Below are 16,670 nucleotides of genomic sequence, written 5' to 3'. Positions count from 1 at the left end.
GTAAAAAATTCGGTAGTGATTAAAGTGTAGACTTTGAAAAAGTATAGACTTTGAACTGTATTAAATTTAAATTTCGCGTGTGTGTTGAGTATATTTCGCGTCTTCCGCGTCGCGAGTGATAAAAAGTGCTACGACAACTCAGGACGACGCAAAATCTGTTGGACCGCTTCCACGAAGGACTGAAGGTCGGAGAGGAACATGGAGAGGGTCAGAGAGGGTCGGAGAGGAAGGTACATCGATGGACGACGAAGGGACCGCACAATTATGAGTTACTATATCAATTTTCATTGTTTCTTTCAGCTAAAAGTTTTTTAACTTTTTTTATATAGTATGCGTAGTGATTTTACAATTTTCTAGAGTTAAATTATATTTGTAATAGACATTAACTTATTTTTAAAAAAGATTTTATTACTTTTATTAATACTAAATCGATAAAAAGACGACTTTAGATATGCAATTAATACAAAAATATATGTATTTGTATTGAATAAAGCTGAAAGAAACAATTTGTACATTGCATGCGTAGTGTTCGCTTATACTTGTCGCACTGATTTCCAATAGCGTAAAAATAAAGGCAATCATACATTTTAGAATGATTTTCTTTATTCGCTATCTTTATATAAATGTGGTAGTGGTATATATATGAATTTGACATTTTATATTATGATGTTTTTATTAATAATATTTTTCTCACTTTTTAATTTTGTGACATGTACATTAAAAATATATGTATTTACTATTTAATATTTTACATTATCTCTCGACTTTGTGGACTTGTTTTTAGGTCTTTTAAACTTTTCTAACATATTCTTTGAATTTTGTAAATTCTTCGAAGAATTCTCTCGTGAGGTCTTTCTGAATTCTTTAAATTTTTCTTTTATATTTTTTTGACATATTTTATCAACAAATTTGATATAAAATCTACTTTATAAAATAACTCCCTTTGAACTTACCCTATATAAACTAATATGAACATAAAAATGACAAACTTATGTTCGCGTAAATATAAAAAATGGAAAAACTTATTTAAATGCGATCTGAGAGCGGCCACATAGCCCAGAAAAAAACCACAGACGTGCGTACGTACCGACAAACGCTCGTAAACATGGGTACGTAGTTGTTGATGTGCACCGCCGTGAGCATAGCGCTGGCGAACAGAACGGAAAAGCAATAACAGATAACCTAACCTAACTCTAGCTTGTGGCCGCGAAATATGTTCGATCGATAAATCAACGTTTCAATAACAAAGTTGTTGGTTTATTTTCCAAAATTTTTTCAAATTTCAACATGAGGAAAGTTCTTATTGTGATTACTTCTGGTGCTGTTATAAGCGAAATAATTTGGCAGCTGTATAAATTATATCGTTATCAGAAAGGAAGTAATAAGAACAAATGTAGAAAACAATTATTGCACAAAGACACAGAACAAATATTCGAGGTTACGTTTTATTCCAAGGAATCCGCTCTGTGTCGGAACCATTTAGCGTCCTTCAAACCATGTCAAAAGGAAAATTGTCCAATAGGATATATAAAGTAACTTGTTATGATGTGTACATACAAATATGTTTTCTGCTACGTAAGCCAAGTAGCTATGATAGTTACATAGTTCTAATGTTTGGTACATTTTCAGGAAGATCATAGAATATTTAGATTCTGCACAAAGTACCTTGGATATATGTATGTATTTTTTTACAACTTCCAAATTAGCAGAAGCAGTTGTAAGAGCCAAACACAGAGGCGTTGTTGTAAGAATAATATCAGACCACTCTTTTTTATCTCATAGTGGAGCTCAGATCATGTATTTCATAAAAGAAGGTACAAATAATTGTGTAAAATATTAGCATTTTACACGATTTGGTAAATATTGATATTCTTGCTTGCAGGTATTAGGCCAATGCTAAAGAATCTAAATGTCCTAATGCATCATAAGTTTGTCATTATTGACAATGAAATTTTAATAAATGGCAGTATAAACTGGACCAATACGGCATTCTTTGGAAACTTTGAGAACATGATCATAACTAATGAACCACTAATACTCAATCCATTTGTAAAAGAATTTGAGAAGTTATGGACAACATTTACCAATGAGTCTGGTTCAGATTCTGTTTCTGAATGAAAAGATGATTTCATACTAACTTACTTTTAGTTTTACGTTTCTCTTACTAAATATAACGTGAACATATGTTGTAAAATATATTGTCAATTCTGACATGTTTCATTTGAATATGAATGAACACATGTAAGTAATGTAAATTCTTTTGACATGTTTCAACTTGACATGGTTTCTTAAGAGTTGAGTTGAGTTTTTTGAGACAAAATGTCTTCAACAATCTATTCGTATGCCAGTCTTCTGGTGTTTAAAGATATAACTCCGTGCAAAATACGAGATTGAAGTTTAATTTAAAAGAAATTAATATACTTTAAAATTAAGTTTTTATATATATATAATTTTTTACATTAATTTTAATTAAATTAGAGTAATTTAATGATTAACTTTAATTTTAAATTGAAAAACTGACATTATACATGCGTACTTTCTCAAAAGTATGACGGATGGGACGATTTTTTTTATACCGTAATATTTTTATTTTTATTTTAGAAAATAGAAACGTGTCTCTTTTTAAAACTTTATGTAAGAACTGTACATAAATATACATTTTTATTTTTTCATGTGTTTTGTAACCGTGAGTTTGTCTCTTATTTGTTTTACACGTGTACGATGGGCCAAGTAAAAATATTTTCCAAAAAGAAAGAGGGAGAGTTTCGTGATGTTTTTGTTGAATTAACTTCAACACAATCGTACGGCGTAGATGTACGTTAAAGGGAGTTGCCATGACGATTCTGACGTCACTATGATACATCTCGGTATTAGCGATAGCTTTTGTTTTGCAGCAAATGAGGCTGCGCTCGTGATGCATATCGATTTTCTTTAGTCGGGAACACAGTCATGGTCTTTTCCAGAGTTCACGGCCGCGATCAATAAATAGGAGCCTCCGGAAGCATTTTGTACAAGCATACGTACAGACATTCGATTACGCGGCGTGTGAGTTGACGTGTAACACTTGCTTTGTTTTACGCGCGCGCCAACGTAAACGTTTACGTAGAAAAAAAAAATAAACAATTTCGGATAGATTTCGCAATAACAATATTGCGAGAATAAATAACAGTTTTAAACCGATTACGCAACGGTATTGCGAGTGAAATGATACGAGGTACTGTTACACGTCAAATTGCGATAAATTTTCTCAAATTTGAAAATTAAATTGCCACAATCGCGACGCGGCAATCGTTTCCGTGTTGTTTATATGGTCACTGTTTGTTGTAAACCTCCGCGTTTCACAACGTTTTCTCTCGTAAGATTTCATTAGGCTAATATTAGTTTCTGCGCAGAATCTTTTTCGCGCGCGCGAAACTGCGAAACTGCCATCGCGCGAAGTTTATAAAGTCGTCTTTCTTTTGCGGCATTTCGGTTTTTATTCGTCTGGTTTTCTTGCCACGGACGTTTTTAATGGTCAACTCGAGCCGTACACGCTGTCGTCAAATAGTTTACAGCCGGGAAATTTAAGAACCGCGCGGACTTGGTGTTTCGCGAAAAAGCTATTAATTCTCTCGTACAAGCGCACGTTTTACGCACGCAATGGTTCACTTGACATACACACGTGCGTTTTCTCGCGCGACATTACATCGGATCCAGAATGCGTATATGCGCGTTGTGGAATATTCCGTACACAGAATGAATAAATCGTGTATTTTTTCTTACACTGTTTTTAGCCACCTGCACACAGTTTTGTCGGCAATATGTGTGTGTTATCTTTTTTTTTTTCTTATATCATCCTGTTCCTTTTTGATAGCGATCTGTAATTACTTCTGTGCGGTAGTTTTGTTCCCCAAACAATACACGGCCGTTGTTTTTTTTTTTCAGTATACCTCAAAGTCGATATATATCCGAGATTTTTTCCGTCGTAGATTTCGGAACACTTAACTTTTGATGAGTGAAAATAAAAAACACATAAAAAATGAGAACAAAAGCTCTTACATTTCTACGTTGTTTTTATTACCGCACGTGTGCGCAGTCTCAAGAAGTTTATAGTATAAAAGAAGACGATCAAAAATCGAATGGTTATCTTAGTATATTTTCGATATATCTACGTCAGGTTCGCGTTCACGCTCTTTAACTTCGGCGATCTGACGAGAACTGATTTTTCCTGACGACTAAGTTCGGAAAAGAATTAATTTCATCCGAGATTTTACTCGAATTAATTACTGGGAATTTAGTTCGTTTTTAAATCGGGAAATAAACGGGCCGGCTTGGAAAGAATTCTAAGATGTCGAGCGAATTTGAACTTCTCCAGTTTCGCGGCCCCCCAGGCCGCTTAGATAAATCGTGCGCGATGTGACAAAAATGTCGTGACAAATATTTTTCATATTCGAAGATGTAAATAACATTCTCTGTTGTATTTAAAAAAAAAACACACACGTGTGATTTTGTTCATTAAAATTATGCAAATCAGTTCCACATTATGTCATCCGTGTTATTATCTGTTGCGGTAGTACGTTGAGATAATTACGGCGAATTTTAATTATCGAAGTTAATTAAGTGTAAAGAATAGACCTGTCCTCAATTACTGTGTCACATTGCTCACACTTTAGTGGATTTCGCTTTATTTGCCGTTAGATAACATATTATCGTCGTGTTACATGACACATGAGTGTTTTAATTATTACGCGAACCAACGTTGGAAACTTTACGTGTGCGTGTTCATGCAAAATTAATTCTTTGACAGGAGGGTTGATAATTCTGAAGTAGCGTGTACCCGCGTGCACATACACACGTACGTACGTACCGTAAGTACGTGAGCGCGTGCAGACTTGACGTATACTTCGTGTATTGATTGTGTATTTTTAGATACACCGGCGGCAACTCTGTCGTCGTCAAATATTAACCCCCGGCCAGAAATAGACACGCGCCCCGTCGTCTATATTTATTATTTCTGAAACGAACATCTGCTACTTATATTATTCCGAGGGTGAGAAAAAAAAAAGAAAGAGATACAATAACGATAATGAACCGTCGCGGCGGGAATTGCGAATTTGTTTTTTTTTCTTTTTTTAGTTCGTCGCGTGTGTTTTATTGTGAGAGCTATTGTGGCGGAATTTATGATTATCTTTTATAAATTCCCCCTCTGTGACACGAGACAGACATTCACAGAGAGATGATGCTTGAAAGAGAGTGATACGGTCTCTAACGTTCTCTGTTATCGCGTAAATAGGTTTCTTTACTTAACACAACTTCCTTGACCAATTCAATTACTTTTTTCAATTACAATTATGTTTGTTTTTTTTTTCAAATCTCTCTCTCTCTTTTTTTAAAGAGCTTCTGTAAAGATAATAATTGAAAAACTTGACCCTCTCTCACTCGGTGTGCGATTTTTCTTTACGTTTCTTATTTTCAAAATTAATTAAAAATAAAAAAAATTACTCAAGTATGTTCCAACATTTTTTTTGTTAAGGAAACGATTAATTTCAAATTTGATCAGTAGGTTATTTCCAAATTTCTATAAACATGTAAAACTACAATGTTATACTTTGTGTGACCCATTACTATATTAATAATAGAACGAACGTTCAGAATTTGTAAATGACGGTATCGTAAATGAAAGCATTTAAACTCGGAAAGCTTGTCAATTTATATTCTTCTCAATGCAACTTTCGCGCTAAACTTATCGACAAGCGTGGAAATAGTGCTGATATTCTTAACTAACGTACGTGTGTGTGTGTGCGCGCATCTGTGTCGCCGATTCCGAGAATATCTCTCGGTGCGAGCGCTCGGATTTGAGATCGGCGTGAGATTAAGGGTAAAACCGAAGCGGCACGTTTTTACTAGCGCCGGTTAATAACAAATTAAGAAAACTAGTTATCTTCCCCTTTCCCGTTGCATCCGAGAGATGGACGGTGGCGTTTTTATTTGCGACGTTTAATAACAAGAGATGCCCCGTCGCGATGCCTTCAGCGCGCAATCGCGCGCATCCTCGTCGTCGTCCTTATCATCGGCTGCGTTTTTATAGGTAGAGCATCCGCCGAGGAAGGCGCTTGAACCCGATGACGGGGCGAACGACCTTTAGTCCTGTCTCTCTCGTGGCGATACCCTTCTCGCGTACGTACACGCGCCGGGGGGAGCGTCTTCTTTGACGTCAGAGGGCAATCATGCAACGTCGTAAAAGCGAACACAGAACCCCCATCGTCGAAATGCGGCGGGTGACTTCGTCGTAAATCCGCACACCCACGCGAAACGATAAGTAAACCAAAAGGGAGACAGATGAAAGCTCTGAAAAAATCGAGGGATTAAATCGAATTAGGAAATTTATTTCAAGAAAAAGAAATAGATACATATACGTGTAACACACATATTTTATATATAAACATAATATATATATATATATATATATATATATTTTGCGCGCGGGTTTTTTTAACTGTAATTTATATTTTGCTGCGAAAATATATCGTCACGCGATCCGGTTAAATTACAAAAAAAGTAACAAAATTTAATTGGAAGGAAATAAATAGAAAATTCTAAAAAAAAAAACGATTTCTAACAAAAACGCTCTGTCCGATATCGAAAAGAAGAAAATTCTCGTGATTTTATAAAATATATTTTTTATTTTGCAATTCTGCTTTTTTCGTGGAAACGATGAGCGCATTCACGTCAAAATAGATTTATATCCGAAAATATATAATAAAGTTCATTTCAAGAAAAAAAGCTTTTGAAGTTTCTGAAAACGAGTCTCGAGAAGACTCAGATGTTTGTCTCTTTCTCTCTCTCTCTCTCTCTCACTTGGATCTGAAAAGATTGAGGTGTTAAAAAGTGTCGGTGCAACCAATGCGTCGATACGAGTGGAAGAAACGTGTTCGTATGATGATGTATAAATAGGTTAGGCGGGAATGAAAATAGATACCCCGGGGCGTTGGACCGGAGGATCGATGGCGAATACTCGTCCCCGGTGGCGGCTTGCCCGATTTTATTTTTCGTCAAGTAACCGCGTTACGCGACTTGGTCGAGACAGCGCGTCTGCACGTGTGGCCGCGTCCAAACACGCTAACTCACGTTATCTCCCAATATCTCTCAGGATTTCACACAGTTCGATATTGGCAGAGAAAAATTTCAGATCTCTGCAATTCTATATTTGCTTTTTTTTTTTTACCTTTATGTGAAATATCAAGCGGAGTCTCGATAAAAAAAGAATTTGCATTTTTAAAAAACATTCTCTGCGAATTCAATTTTATCCAGTTTTTATTATCTGTCAAATAAATGTTAGATGAAGTACGGTTTTTGCCTGGTCATTTTCGTTTCAACAGAAATTACTGGATTTTATTAGTTCAATTTTCTAATTTTTTATTTCTCTCACTTCGTCGTTGCGAAAACAATCACACAAATATATCAAAGTTAAGTCATAATATGAGACACTTTGTTCTCATCGATTCTTGCAAATTTGACACGTGCGAGCTCGCTCGATTCTTTCACGTTACATTGTTGTGTTATCGATACGTTTAAACGCTTCGCGAATACACGCGTACGCACTTGATTTCCGCTTTGCGAAGATAACGTTCCCGTCAAGTATCCAGTTGGTTGGCGCTTGTCAAAACAAGCGGCCGAGAATACTCGCCACGTGGATGGAAATAGCGGCGCACCGGTTGCCGAAATACGCGCGCATCGGAAGGAAGATGATGGAACGCGGGTGCGCGTCGAGACGTTCGTTTGATGCACCCGGTGGCGTAACTAACGACCTCGAACACTCGGTGCGTGTTGCTCGCAAAACGAAAATTGCGCGCGAGACAAAAAAAAAGGCGGAGAGAGAAAAAAAACGAGGGAAGAAGAAGAAAAGAGAGAACAACACAGAGTGTGAAAAACCAGCGCGGTAAAACAAGGAGAAAAAAATAAAGGAATTATTTTTAAACGAAGTCTTTCATAAAAAGGAAATGTCACATTCTCAGAATAGTTTTGTGTTAGGTTGTAAAATCTTTTCGATTATGTCATCACGCGGCAATGGGTCTGTACTGTACATTCGCGCGTACATTTTGTGCGTACGAATGTATTTGCGGAGACTCGAAGTGTCGGAATTGGAATACACAAAATATATAATGAAGTAACTGGAAAGTAGGCCGAGGATGTGTCACAACTCTTGTATAGGTCGGCTTTTAGTTAAGATTAAATAAGTTGTCAAATCTTATACATACATATATATTTTATATGCACACACGCAAGTGTGTATATTATATATATGAAATATTTTTTGAAGCGTTATATGTGTGCACTCACATGTGTCAACGAATATATCAGGACGTTTCGTACGACGAATGAATTTATCTTGGCACTCTGGGGAGCAACCGACGTCTCTCAGACGTTCTCATCGACCGTTGCAAGATAAATGTGCAAATGTATTTGATGACAGGTTGGATGTAACGTGACAATTAGAAAGAAGGCGACAATCAATATTTAGATAATGTCGTATTTTAATACTCAAAATATTTTTTTTCTCACAGAAGAAAACAATCTTCTCTCGCAAGAACATACCGATGAAATTATCTAAAGCCAAAGGACTCTGAGACGTACGTGTACGTACTCTTGTGTATGTATTACGTGCTGGGAAAAGTTCAAAGTGCTCTCCAGATTGCGGGAGTAATTAGGCTGCCTCTCGCAATCTGGCGAGATGGACCTTCACACAAGACCCTTGACTATTCTCGCGAAGAGGAAAAAAAAAACTACTACAAAGGCTGAAATCCCGTAGTCGCGTGCACTTATCCCCACCAGAGCAAGGTCGAGCGGGATTTTCTTGTAATTAGAGTTGACTAATGACCTCGCTAATGACGCGCATGCTCGTGCGGAGCGGTCGCGAACACCGGACGATGTTCGTTTTGACATTTACGTAAACGCAAACCGTTCGCGATCTGGAAATTTACACCGTCCTTCGAGTTTTCTGCCGTAAACGCACAAGAACAGAAATTATTTATCTTGCGATTCCTTTGCGCGCAAAAGCGCACGTGGGGGGTGTGGGATGATAGTCAAGTTCGCACGATCTTAGCGGTAAATAACTTTTTTATACATAGAATTTAATAATGTTTGTGAAAAATGCGCGACTATATTACACAATATTACACAATATTGCGTATACACGTCGTCTCTCTTTTTTTTTTAATAATTTCTGTAAACAGCGTGACTTTGAGATTCGGTCCCCACTATTTTTTACAAGTCGCGCTACGTATGTTACGTAACAGTCGGCGTCTGTTACATCGCGCATCTATTTGCTTCGATGGGGGTGATTCCGGGAGGACGAGGGTGGCTTTCAGCCGGCCCGGGTATCCAGGGTTCGTTGTCATGGCGACAACCGAGCGATAGCTAACCACCTCGTCCCACGGTGTATAGTCGCGGGCGTGGGCCGTGTAGGTGTTACAAGTCAAAAAAAATCCAAGCCGCGCGCGCCCTAATTAAGCGGTGCGATCACATTTACACTTTTGCCAAAAGGCGCGCGATTTAATTGAAAAAAATTTGCACGATATATTTTTTACAGCGCAATGACATTAAAAATTCTGGAGTTTTTTTGACAGGAGGGAATGGGAGAAAAAAAAAGACAATTAGAACTCCGTACGTTGTGTCAATTTTATATAATTTCCAGAGTAATTCCAATTAGTAATATATGTACAAAACATTGCTTTGCGTTCGGTGGAAGCCTTCACACGCGTGTCGGCTTCTTCGCAAAAGTCTCTCACGTTTTCACACCTTGCACACTCTCACAAGAGTTCGCTCGGATAATTTTATTCGGAGAAATAGCGCGTGTAAGACGGTGGTAATGATTGTCCGAATGTTATGTCGGAGAACGAGGTGTCGTAATTGTTGTACACGTGCGCTTCCAAATGTTTTTGTTTAAATTGTACAAAAACATACATTCTCTTCTGTGAACGTGTGTGTGTGTGTGTGTGTGTGTGTATATATCTAAATGCGTTCTTCACATTAATTCTCGAACGAGTAGCTCGTTCGGATAACGATCATCTTTAGAAGAAATAGATTTTTTTCGCGTGCATACGGTAGACTTTTTCACTGAAGGCGATCTTATGTCAAATCGCATATGTAGGCAAATAAAATCAATGATGTTTTTCTATTTTCCCAAACAAATCAGAAATTATCCAGAAGTCAGTCTTATAATTTTTGTTTTTCAACGCAATTTCGTTCGCGAAGTGCGAAGTGCGGTTCGATCGATCTTAATCGCGCACGACGAAGAACAGAAACTCTGAAACAACTCTTCTTCTCACGCGTATTTCCATTTCGCAGACACGCGAAAATAATCTCTGCTACTCTCGCGGAGCAGAGTTGAAAACGCGATAAATTCTCGCGAAGAAGTGAATTTTTTCCTCGTTTCTACGAAATGTTGAAGAGATCGCTAACTCATCGTCGTATCGCGAAATTATTATGATTGTAATTAAATCACGTCCGATCTTTGATTACGTTAACTTACGCGAATAATAATAACTAAAAAAAAAAAAAACTGCGCAAATTACCTAATGCAAGCGTAAATTTCGCAACGAGAAGAGAATTTCCCCATCGCGAAACGTCAATTCGTTCACGTAAATATCGTTATCCGTGAATGCTTTAATGTGAGGATTGTTTCGCGAAAGAGAGACTTATTACGAGAGACTGTTGGAATCGCAAACGCGCATGCAATAATCGTTACGCTACGAACTATATTACTCCCGTTACAAAGTGGCGTAACTAATTGTACAAACGAAACCTACCGCTACTTGCTACACCATAAACTGCTACAAGAATATATATGTGTACTATTTCTGCCTACGTACATACGTACACACGCAAATTACGCTTATGTACACGTCTAGCACGAATGTGTGTAGGTATATATATATATTTATTTATCTGTTTATGTGTACAAATATTTACTTTATTTACATCTGTATGTATACAACACATCTTGACACGCACATTTCCGGTAACCATCCACCTTTTCGCGATCGACTTTTCGAACGTAGTTATAACTTTCTGATTTAAGTTCCAATTAAATTCGTATGAAATCAAAATTTTCACTTTGAAAATTGAAACTCTTGGGGCAAATTGCCAGATAATGGATTGTTTCCGAAAAACGTTTCCACGATACGCTCTATATACGCTACGCTTAAAGATACGATCTCCGGTTGGAGAATCTCTCTAGTTTTACAGTCTTCTTGCTTTACGTCTCGCCTATAACGATAGGTATTACATTTTGTTTCCCGCTATACTTATAATTCGTTTGAACGGAAAAAAGAACTCAGATCATATTTGACATAGAAAATGTTTCTCTCTAAAGTGACTGTCTAATCCCCCTTCGCGCCCAGACGCTTATTTAAGGCATTACTAAGACCATCGGTTTATCAGGACAAACTGACTAGCACGGAAATTCTATGCACCGGCATTATTGTCTCTACAGTTAGTACACCAAGCTAATCCACAGCTTGACACCACTCTTGTTTCTGTCGAATAGCGATTCTCTCTTTTTCCTACTTACAAATTACGTATATATCACATTTACACTTAATCGCTAGGAATAACTTACATATCGCGAGAGAGACATTTAGTTTTTTGTTCGAAGTCCCGAAACACAAAAATTCAAAAGACGTTGAAGATCGAGAAGAGGTTTTGACTAGAATTGTAGTTTAGACAGTTTATCTATTTAGTTTTCTTTTTTTTTTTTTGTTACGTCTTTTGAACGCTTTTATGTTTCCAAGTTTCTACTTTTTTTTTGGAATTACGAGAAAATCGTCGTTTCATATTTGTCAACACGATTGCAATTATCATTCGTTATCTCTCAAACTCGCTCGCGTTTCTTACTTAATTAAGGAAGTTCATCAATAATTGGTCCGCCCGTGTCTAACATTTCGACATTTTTTTCTGGAACGTCACCGGAGAATAAGGGCCGTGATTTCTTCTCGTTAAATTCTTCTCTTCGGGGTTCTTCGTGGAAGTGTTTCTCCGCTCCGATTGTGTTATTATTTGGCACATCTGTATGAGGTCGACACGTGGAAGCTGCCTATGCGGAACTTGTTCGATTCCTCGTGGGCAGCTCGAAGGCATGGCTCGCTGCAGGACTTCGCTAGCTCTCACATATCCTCCGTACTGAAGCCACTGATGAGGCCAGGCTCCATGTCGATGTTAGAGTCGCACTGCATCACCCACTCCCATATTCTTTTGGTGACCACCTTCTGATCTACCGTGGTTTCCAGGCCGTAGCTGTTGAGAAGTTTCCTCAGCTTGTTCTTGTTCTCGTCCATGTTGTTCCGGTCGTCCAGGATTGTGTCGAGGTAGAGTAGGCTGTCCGCTCGTCTGTTGAGGCTCTCGCTGACGTCGACCGACGTTGACGTCGCGCTGTGACTGATCTTGCTGATGCACCACGAGTCCTTCAGATACTTATTGATCTCGGTTACGTGCGGCCTCTTCTCCGGTTTATGCTCGAACGCTCGCCTGAAGTATCGCAACAGTCTGGGTGTGAATCGTCGGAAAGTAGGCGGGATCTTGGTGGTGCGTCTCTTCAGCCATCGCTGAAAGGCCGAGTAGTCCGGGTCTTGGATCGGGTCGGCGCTCTGCCACGGCGGGTTGCCGGTCAGACAGACAAACAGAACGATTCCGAATTGCCAGCAGTCGGAGCTCCTCTTGCACGCGTACCTCTCGTTCTTGATGACCTCGTGTATTTCGGGCGGTTGAAAAGGCACCCAAATGCAACGGATCTTGTTGACTAAGGTGCCTTCGCGTCTCGTGCAACCGAAATCGCAGAGCTTCACCTTGCTCATATCCTGCTCGAACACCAGCACGTTCTCGAGCTTGATGTCTCGATGAGCCAGCTGCTTCGAGTGGATGAAATCGAGGGCCGAGGCGAGCTGGCCGGCGATTCTCTTGCAGGCGTCCTCGCTCAGTCCGCCGGCTTTCACGTTGCCCGCGAGATCGCCGTACGGCGCGTATTCCTGCGCGAAAACGAAACATTTCTCCGCCTTGAAGGCGACCGCGTACGAACAGAGTATATTGGGATGCGGGCTCAGATGATACGAGTAATGAAACTCGCGGAAAAAGTCCTTTTCCGACGTGAGTTCTTGATGAACGGCCTTCAAGACCACTCTCGTCTGGCTCGCTCTGTGCGTCGCCAATAAGACCTTCGCGAAACTACCCTCGCCCAGAGTTTTCTCCACGTTGTACTCCTTCGCCAGATCAAGTTCCTCGAGAGGCACCTCCTGCACCTTGTGGATGCCCGATTCTTTTTTCTCGTGTAGCTTCATCTGCAACAAACAAGAAAGAAAACACACGGGTCAGTCACGGTTTTGAGCTTTTTTTATTTTCGGTTTTGACTTGCAAATGAGTCATTGAATTAACTTTAATCTATTTTATCGCGATGACGCGTTAGAAGCGCTGCTTTTGTTTCATATAAATGCGAAACAAAAGCCGAGGCGCGGCTGCCTCGTGGTCTACGCCGTTCTCGTTTTGTGTAGACGTTTCCTCCCACGTCGAGTGCGGAAATTAGAATTTCATCTGTCGGAAAAAACGTCAACGGTGATTTCATACTTGAGCAACGCTTTGTCCAAGAAATATCATCGCTGTCTCGCCGAGGACAATGAATATAGTATATCGTATTCAACGCCCACTCGCGATCGTCAACGCGATGAACGCACGCTGCGTTATTCAGGATCTCTCCGTTCCCACGCTTTTTTTTTTTTGAAAAACAAAAAAAAAAGATAATATTCACACCTTCCGTTCCGAGACCGTGTAACGCGCGTCCCAGTTCGTAAATAGCAACACGTGAACAGAGAGAAAGAGAGAGAGAGAGAGAGAGAGAAAGAGAGAGAGAGAGAGATCAATCGCGGAATATGATATATCGCAAACACGTGTACTTGATATTACCAGCTTGGTCGCATGACAAAGTCGTTAAAAAAAATGTCACACATGGCGCAACACTTCTCAATCAATAAAACTGCGCTGTTGTTTTCTCTTTTTTTTTTTTTTTTTTTAATGAAAAGTGAGAAAGAAAAAATAGGATTGAAATTGAAAACTGAATCGAAGCTTCGTCGTTCCGCGTGAATCAACATGCGAAAAATACATACGTTACATAACGCAGATACATTAGGCAGACATCGATCTGCCCTATCTAATGATAGTTCTCACGCGCTTTTAGACACGAGTCCCGTTTCTTCATCTGCCGAACTCTCGCACGTGCGTCACAGCTCTCGCGCCGCGCGACGCGCATCTGCTGCCTCGTGTGTAAACGTGATCGACTGTTATGTTTCTCCCGGTCGAATTTACGATCGCGCATCTCGCGGAATCGATAATTTGGTCGGCGCCGCGCGCTATACGGGCGGGAGAGCTTTTGGAACGTCGCCACAACGGGGATGGCGATACCCTCGTCCATCCCCGGATTTAATGCGCACGCCACTTCGCGATTTCTCCGTCGTTCACGGTTGCAAAGAGCTGCGCTGTTGCAGCAAACAGAGAGAGAGAGAGGGAGAGAGAGGAAGAGAGAGAGCTAGAAGGTGGCCGGGAAAACCCAGGACGTTTAGACCCTCGCACTAGATCAATAGCAAGGACCTCGCTCACGCTTCGCCCGACACAGCGAGCCTGGACGGCGCCGAACTCCCGAAAATCCCTTCCGGGGTTTTATGCGTATTTCGTAACGATATTACCGCGTTGCACACAGACATTCGTCAATCTGTTGTCCAATCTCTCGCAATCGTGAGAAGTGATATCAAGTGTGTTGCAAAAGACAAGCGGAAGATGATTCCGTTTCTTCTTCTTTTTTATATTGTCTCTGTGTATACTGTTTTTCATTTTAAGAGACCAATATATATTCGCGCGGAGACATTAAAATAGAATGTAAGCAAATCAAGAAAATTGAGGACGGATTGAAAATAGAAGTTATGTTAAAAACATCTACATTTTTCAGAAAAAGAACATTAGAGAGGCGTCTCAAAGACTGTCATCAGTTGTTTCTAGGGATTTTCAAGCGATCTAACTTGTTATCCAACGGTAATTAATTAACGTTTCCGAAAGAGTTTACGAAAAAAAAAAAAAAAAAACAAACGCGCATTCGTTCGCCGCGAAACGCGTCTATCCTCTCCGGTCGTTCCATAAATTTCCGAAAGATCTAAACCGCGGCGTAAATGTCGTCATTTGACGAAACAAATGTAATATAAGCCGAGACACGGGGGGAGGTTCATTTCGTGGGCGGTTTAATCGCGCGTGTATATCTCGATGATGTGACAACGCGCGTCACATCGAGACGAACTGTGGACGGCGGCGCGCGCCAGAGCTCTTCCGCGTTTTAATTACTTAATGAAGCGCGCGCACTCGATCCGCTCGTGTGTGTGTGCGCGACCATTGTTTTTGCATAAATTGATCGCTCGCAATGCAAATTTATATTCCGCGTGAGAGAGAGGTTTGTGCATCTCTCGTTTTTCTATATTTCGTTTCATTGTTTTGTGTCATCGCTATTTTTCTCGCATTAGCCACCGGTTCGGTCCGGTTAATTCTGACAAGCTTCAGAGACGCAGGTATATTTAGCATTTATGTTTACTGGCTACTCTATTTTAATACGCGCGCGCACGCAAAAAGGAAAGAGAGAGAAAGAGAGAGAGAGAAGTTAGCGGCGTTATACTTTGGCACGCGTACGTGCGTGTCGTGCGTTTAATGAGGCGGCTTAGCGGATACGCGTATATAGAGATCGACAATGAGCGATTAGACACGATGCGAGTGTCGTCGAGATCGTGCTTTCAACCGTATGTGTTGACTCGTTAACATTAGGTCTTTATGAAGGTGCGCTATCAGTTCTGGTATATTAACTCTCTTGTTGGTACTTGCTGACAATTTATCACGACCTTACTACGTGTACTCGCGCGACGTTGTAATATCGAGACACGAATTTGACAAGACCTCGCATACGTCAAACGTGACACAATGGCGAAAGTAATTAAGAAATTTCTAATTCAAACGAATATCGCGCGCTTAATTAATGACAAAACTTTGAACCACTACAAAGTTCTCTATGTGCGAGCACGAGAGAGAGTGCCTCTCTCTTGTAATTACAATATTAATTAACTTACACAGAACCAGCAGAAAATTAACAAGATTTACAGAAAGTACTGAGAATTAAAGTAAAATTTTAGAAAAAAAATCGTGAAAAATTAAAACAAATTGTGAAATTTATTCAGAATATTTGTTTGTTATTATATCATTGTTTAATAGTGTGACAATTTGACAGACACGTACCTTGACAGCGAAATCCGCTTGAACAGGACCGGGAAATTCACCGCGGACTGATACACACCGCGGTCGATAATATATGTGTCAATTAAAATACGCGCGTACGTATGCACTGTCTTGCTTATTTAAATTGCAATTATCGCGACGTGGTCCCTTTCTACATCTTCATGTGTCGCGACACGTCCCGCGCACACGCGTGATGATGTCAGCTGGTCGCGCAAATATCGCGAACGCGAATTCAGCTCGCGTTTTGGATAAATTATATTATCAACTGCGTTTGCTGACAGTTCGGCTTACGTAGCAGGTGTCACTTGAAAGCGAAGAAGAGACTAGGCACAGAAATAGCGACCTCGGTATCAATACGACGACGCTCGGTTCACATTTTCCGT

The 16,670-nt window shown here is 39.8% G+C and overlaps 2 protein-coding genes across 2 annotated transcripts; one reads left to right on the top strand and one right to left on the bottom strand.

Moving 5' to 3' along the window:
* Window positions 1-1,194: 1,194 nt before the first annotated feature.
* Window positions 1,195-2,633, top strand: LOC109856643 (mitochondrial cardiolipin hydrolase). Its single transcript, XM_020432159.1, has 3 exons — window positions 1,195-1,532; window positions 1,630-1,814; window positions 1,883-2,633. The coding sequence occupies exons 1-3, from the start codon at window positions 1,288-1,290 to the stop codon at window positions 2,116-2,118; spliced, it is 666 nt and encodes a 221-aa protein (XP_020287748.1). The 5' UTR covers window positions 1,195-1,287; the 3' UTR covers window positions 2,119-2,633.
* A 9,092-nt stretch (window positions 2,634-11,725) lies between these two features.
* LOC109856651 (serine/threonine-protein kinase SBK1) lies at window positions 11,726-16,670 on the bottom strand. Its single transcript, XM_020432172.1, has 2 exons — window positions 16,288-16,670; window positions 11,726-13,310 (listed from the first exon to the last, which is right to left on the bottom strand). Exon 2 carries the CDS (start codon window positions 13,308-13,310, stop codon window positions 12,144-12,146), a length of 1,167 nt encoding a protein of 388 aa, XP_020287761.1. The 5' UTR covers window positions 16,288-16,670; the 3' UTR covers window positions 11,726-12,143.

Source organism: Pseudomyrmex gracilis, unplaced genomic scaffold, assembly GCF_002006095.1.
Source record: "Pseudomyrmex gracilis isolate BER0280 unplaced genomic scaffold, ASM200609v1 scaffold_129, whole genome shotgun sequence".
Lineage (NCBI taxonomy): Eukaryota > Metazoa > Arthropoda > Insecta > Hymenoptera > Formicidae > Pseudomyrmex > Pseudomyrmex gracilis.
This window is presented reverse-complemented; position numbering and strand designations above follow the sequence as displayed.